Source organism: Fragaria vesca, linkage group LG1 (assembly GCF_000184155.1).
Source record: "Fragaria vesca subsp. vesca linkage group LG1, FraVesHawaii_1.0, whole genome shotgun sequence".
NCBI classification, from domain to species: domain Eukaryota; kingdom Viridiplantae; phylum Streptophyta; class Magnoliopsida; order Rosales; family Rosaceae; genus Fragaria; species Fragaria vesca.
The window spans coordinates 13265411-13271777 of NC_020491.1; the positions used below are offsets into that span (position 1 = coordinate 13265411).

The 6367-nt window shown below is 39.0% G+C and overlaps 1 protein-coding gene across 1 annotated transcript; it reads right to left on the minus strand.

Annotated features, from left to right (window-relative positions):
- Positions 1-1044: 1044 nt before the first annotated feature.
- Positions 1045-3793, minus strand: LOC101301827 (squalene monooxygenase-like). The gene is made up of 8 exons (XM_004289260.1): positions 3578-3793; positions 2994-3105; positions 2674-2854; positions 2377-2545; positions 2045-2263; positions 1660-1935; positions 1250-1534; positions 1045-1146 (listed from the first exon to the last, which is right to left on the minus strand). Exons 1-8 carry the CDS (start codon positions 3791-3793, stop codon positions 1045-1047), a joined length of 1560 nt encoding a protein of 519 aa, XP_004289308.1.
- Between the last annotated feature and the right edge of the window lie 2574 nt (positions 3794-6367).

Genomic DNA, 6367 nt, shown 5'->3' on the forward strand with positions numbered 1-6367 from the left:
ATTAAAAAGTAATAAAAATAAAAGGTTAAATGGTAATTTGGTTATTTTATGATAAATATATCTGACGTCAGTTATTCTTAACAAAGGTAACGATTTGAGACACTAAATTTAGGTTGGGGTATAAACGTGAGACACTGTTTTGAAGTTTTATAAAGTTGGGATACCAAAACTTAACTTCTGTGAAAGGTGAGACTATGTTTGGACAATTTTCCTTTTATTTTACTAAAAACACAGCAAAAAATAAAATAAACAGTCCATACGGGCCCAGGAAGAGAGCCTAAACCCAAACAACAAAACCTAAGAAACAAAGATCACGCGCAGGCGGCGGCGCAGCCAACCTCCCTCGCAGCAATTCTCCTGCCGCCGCCGCCGGCCTTCCCATGAAGCCACAACCACCGCACCACCTCAGCCAGACTGCCGCCCTCCCAAGCCTGGCAGCCACGTCGCTCCTCGAGGAGGCCACGACAGAAGCTGTACCATTGCCCAGATCGGACACAAAGAGCAGAAGCCGGATCGAGGTGATCTTCTTCGATCTACTCTAAGCCAACCCGATCTTCGTTTCTTTCTTGGGGGGTTTATTGTTTTGCTGCTGTAGAAGGATGGTCCGGTGAAAATGATACCATTTTCGTCATTTTACGAAAAGATTGTCTGAACGGAAGTCACCCTCCTTGGCTCATGAGTTACACCCACCCACAGAGACATCTGCGTTCCATGCAGGTCGGTAGGGTAAAATTTTCTAAAGAGAAGACGAAGTTTAAACATGAATGAGAGGATTTCACAGAACCCATGCTGTAAATAGTTTCATACAATATAATTACAACTTTCATGAACCTAGCTTGTTTTCTCCACGGTAGAAGAACAAAGCCTAAAAGTATTAAGAACATAGTTTTCTTTCTCTCCTAATTCGAGCATTGAAGCCCCATCATGATACTTATTTTGTGGGAAGAACTAATGCAATTGATTTGATACAGATTGGTTTTACAATAAAAGAAAGATCCAAGCACCAAATATTTCTCCTAGAATATGCTTGTATTGATGTCTTCATTAAACAGGAGGAGCTCTGTAATATGCCGGCACTGTTGCAGGAAAGAACGTCTGTCTAATTCCTTCACCAATTATAATGGGAAATATGATCCCTGATGCATACTGAAAGTTGGAACCAGAGAGATTTGTATAAGCAGTCGTTATGTGTAAGGATATTGTAATTGACAAACATGTAGAAAAAGTAGTGGGTATTCAGCTAACTTACCAAGAGCAATCTAACCGCAAGCCATGTGCGTTGAGGAGAAGGTAATGGAAGCATCAAGCGCCAGACACCATAGATAGCAATAGCAAAGAAATGGAGAAACATGTGCGATGGACGAGGGTTAAGTCCAGAGAGAAGAGAAACTGGTCCATAACCACAGATACGTATACCTCCAAGGCTCCAATAACCAAAACATGCTTCACGCATTTCTTGTCTTGCGGGATCAGGCGACGCAGACAACACCTTGTACAAGGCATCTGCTAATGTGTTGATGGTAGATGACATAGGCTGCAATGAACACCAAGCACAATATCAGCAAAGCAGAAACGACAACTGTCATATTGAGTGAAGATTATTGTAACATAGAATGCATTTAGTTATAAAGAAGTTAACTTAGTGATCGACATCTTTACCTTACGCAATGTATAGAATGATTCAAGGTATTCGCACAAGGCAGGTGCATCATTGAGATCATGTAAGGGTCTAAGAAGATCCCGAAGAAGAACGATGTCTGAAAGAGCCACAGTCATTCCTCCTCCAGTTAAAGGATGCCTCATGTTGAATGAATCCCCCAATAAAAGTGCTCCAGGAGTGGGAAGTGGATTTGCAGCCATGCTTTTGTTTGGCATAGATCTAATGTTTCCCTTATCAATTGCAGCTATAAAAGAATTGTAGAGCTGAGGAGGAATCTGAAATTCAAGGTAGTCCTATGATCAGTTCATTCAGGTGGATAGTGGATACGTGTATTGATTTCCCTATCAAATCGGGCAAATTATTGATAGATAATACGGTTAATACCTGAGGAGCCACCACGGTTTTCAAATACTTGGCCATTTCACCATTAGCTACTGAAGGAATTTTTGTTCCTGGGATATCAACCAGACAACGAATCTCTGTGTTGCTGATAGGATAAAACACGATAGGAGAAGGGTCGCCCAAAATTACATGACCATGATTTGCATGTGGAAGGTCACAGTTCTCCAATATGAAACCAACAATACATGAGGGACTTTCAACCTGCATGCATGCGTGTAACAACAAAAGTTGGTCTCATGAAAGAGCAAGCATTCCTGTATGTGCTAAAAATACTTAACAAATTAATGGTTGACATCCTTGAGTTTCGTACACACCTTTGAAGCGCTGAGATTTTTTCGCAGATTTGAAAAGCAGCCATCACACACGATTGTAAGAGGAGCATATGTTCTCAACTCCTCTCCAGCTTTGTTCTTGTAAATCACTCCTTTGATGGTGCCCTTTTCTTCAATTAGAGTTGTCACTGTCCCTTGTTCCAATTTTACACTGTAAAAAAAATTTCATGAGACGGAAATGAATAAGAAGTTGATACAAATTACATCAAACTAATCCGGCCAATATTGTACAAGAAAAGCCACGAAAATGTAAATAAACATGAGGGAAATGAGGACTACTTTGGAAGAGTTTTAGCTTTTCCACGCATTCTTTGGATGAAACGCCCATTGTGGAAACTTCTCCCTGCTGCTATATCTGGATCGCAATTCTCCAAGGAATAAGAAAGTATTGTGTCCCTCCCATCTTTGTAGATAGCATAACCAAACACCTTCTGAGCATCAATGGATTCATTTGCGCAGTCTGCAGCCACAATATATATTGTTGTTAAAAACCAATGTCCTTCTACTTAGTACTAATCATATAATAGCAGAAACTACAGCGGAAACTAATCCAATTACAGAAAATGTAATCTAAATTAATTTGGTAGGAAATTGCTCACCCTCAAGACCTAGCTCGATCAATTTGAGATAACCCCCAGGCTGCAAAAGCTCACCAACAATTCTGTCCGGCTCACTCAAGTCTCTTTCGATGACATGCACGCGACGTCCTTCCTGTAACAAGAAGCAAAGTTCTGCTTAACTCAAAACCCGAATCAAAAATGGAGTTTGCTAAGAGCTCCGATCTCCTTTACAGCAAGACCTGAACTCTGAAGGTTTCTGCTTTTAGGTAGTAATTGATATTCATGCAATCAATTCACATATAATAACCTCGATCATCACAAAATTACCATACCAACTTTTAGCAAAACACTTTGGCTGCATCACTCTGATTCTGAATCCGGAAGATTCATTCGCTTATTTACCAAAATAATAAGTTGAATTTTGATAGTAATATATTAGAGGCTTCAAGTTTTTACTTGCTTAGCTGGGTAGTAACCTATACATGAAGCTGAAAAACTAGTAAAAACCAAAACCATAAGGACTACGTACTACTTCTACGTACTAACAACCAATCCAATCCAACGAAATCAAGACTCAATTTTTACACTCTGAAAATTCGTAACAAAGGAAATCAAAATTTCACCTTAGAAAGAGTGTAAGCAAGAGCTGCACCGGCAACTCCAGCGCCAACAATGACGACGTCGGTACCTTTCTCTTCATCGTTTTGTGGCATCCTGATAGACCCATTATCACTGTTTTTTGTACCCGCCACCTTTCTAGCACTATAAATAATCATGATGTAAACAGAGGCCAGCAGAGAAGCCAGGACTCCACCTAGAACGTACTCGTAGGACACCATCTTGTGAATACGTACTGAATAATGGAGAAGCTAAGTTGTGATTTGGCTTTGTTGGTTTTACGTGTGGGGATGTGTGAAATGAGGGGGTGGGGCGGCGCGGGGGCGACTTATATGGCTAGAGAAAGCTATGAAAGGTGTTTATATAGACTTGTGTTCTTGCTAGCTCATCGGGGTTCAAATGGGAAGGCGCCAACCGCTATTATTTAAAAAGGAAGGAGGGAAAGAACCACCACTGTTATTTAACTGATTGAGAGTGTCAAATTGCCAATGAACTAATGAAGGACTCGACGTCATCGGGTTTGGACTGTTTCTGATCTTGGGGTAAAACATGGTTTCCTTCACAAGTAATACAACAAAAAAATTACTAATAGGACACGATGCGACACCATATTTGTGCATATATGAATGCATGCATGGCTAGTCATGGTTAATACTTAGTAAGTTAATAGGTTAGGTTGAAGCTATTAATAGGTTTACTTGAATATAAAAATCACTCATTGAACGAACTCTCTCACGTGGTGAACTTTGTTTTAGTGACCATCTACATGTACTCGTTTTTTAAGGATCGATCAATTAAGTAGTGTTGAGTTTAATCTAAAAAAGTAAAAATAGTTTGGTTTTAATGATGTATATATAAGTCTTTATTGTTTATTGTTTGGTTAACCATCTAGTGTGGTAAAGTTGGTCGAAATGTCTAGTATGGTACTCTTATATTCATAGTTCAAGTTTCAACTTTACCAATATGTGGTCAGTATGTTTGAGGGATCTTTATGTTCGTGCGCCTGCAGCAGAAAATTAGTCTGAGTTTGCCGGGTTAAGCTCGTACACATCGGTCTAAATACTAGCTAAGTGAGTGCGTTACTGACTTGTTAATATAACCGAGTTGATTTGTTAGTAAATCTCCTAACCGTTTGGTAAACTGCTTTTTTGAACCATCTGTATAGATAAAAATGAAGTCAACCAGTTTGGTAACGTGAAAGATTACAATAATCATGTATATCAAACCAATAATAGAGATTCGACCAAAAAAAAAAAACAAATAATAGAGATGATACGTACAAGGATCTTGCTCGTGGTTGACCCAAAAAAAAAAAAAAAAAAATCTTGCTCGTGGAAAATTCTACGAGGATTAATCTCATGACTTGAGACATGAACAACAAAATGTCGGTATTGTTTGGTTTAATTTGGTTACAAAGAATAATGCAACCATCTTGTAGGACATGTCAATCAATTCTTGCTACACAATTAACCTCTTCTTGATCGATTGGATAACATCCCAGGCCGGAAGAACTTTTGGCTTTTGTACATTGGAAGTTTGGAACTATCTAGACCATTTTTCAGAACACCCTCCTTTAGCAGCTCACCAACCAGCAAATTTTAACTATATTTTCTAGTTTATTTTGAATGTTTCTCGGGATGAGCTTGTTCTCTATGATACTAAGGAGGCTATTTGGCCCTGTAATCACTAATATCTTAATAGATCGCCGGTCGTGCATCTTCGTTATTAGAAAATAAATATTAGCTCGCTATTTGGGTTAGGTTGATATTGCAACTGTAGAAATAAACTGCTAATTATTTGGTAAATGTTCTAGGATATTCTGTATCTTTCTAGATATTCTGTATGTTTTATGTGTGCCTTGGCTTTATGCCAATAGGATATGTAGTTAGACTAGATCTATGTATTCATATCCTTACCATATTGGTATTGTGTAATTCTCTATATAAAAGACCATATTGGTATTGTATAATTCTCTTTATAAAGGGTTTTTATCAATAAATAAGACGATGATTCTCTTGCTATTTCTTTGTCTCTACACTTTATCTTTCATCACGTTATCATGCACTTTGTTCTAACCCTAGAACTAATAACCCACCATTTTTTTTTCCAAACCCTAAAAACCAAAACCGGAGGTTCTCGGCCGCCGCCGTCGCTTCCCATCCGTCCACTCCGCTGCTTTCTTTTCATCCGATCAAGCATACAAGTATTTACAGTATATTTATTTTACAACCCTAAAACTCTTCCAAGTTCAATAACCTCGGGGGAGATAAAGTGCTTTCTCCCCTTCTTCTACTCTATTCTATGCTTGGGTCGGTGTACTTGTAGGTACCAAAAATCCCGGAATTTTATTCGCGGGTCAAGAGTGTGTTTGATCGCTCTTGTTTCCTTGTCTGAGTTGTGTATGATCAACCCCGACCTATCACTGGATTGTGTTTCATCAATCCGAGGTCTTTTCCGAATTGTGTTTGATCAATTCGCGGCTTTTCCGAATTGTGTATGATCAATCCGAAGGAAAAACCATTAAAAGCATTGTTTGTGACCTCTATCGAGTCTCATAACAGCTTGGTTTTGTATGCAAGAGCAATGTAACATTCTGCTCCTTTGAGTTTTGACGTACTATATGCCTAAGGTGGATCTTCGCTTGGTATCTATGGAACCTTTCATTGGAAAGGATTAAACCACATGTTTTGACCCCCAGGCTAACAAGCCTAAATGCCGAGATTTCACATCTCATGTGCTCAAAGTCTTTGAAGCGCCACATCGACAAAAGTCTTTAAATGGCAATCTGTGCAAAA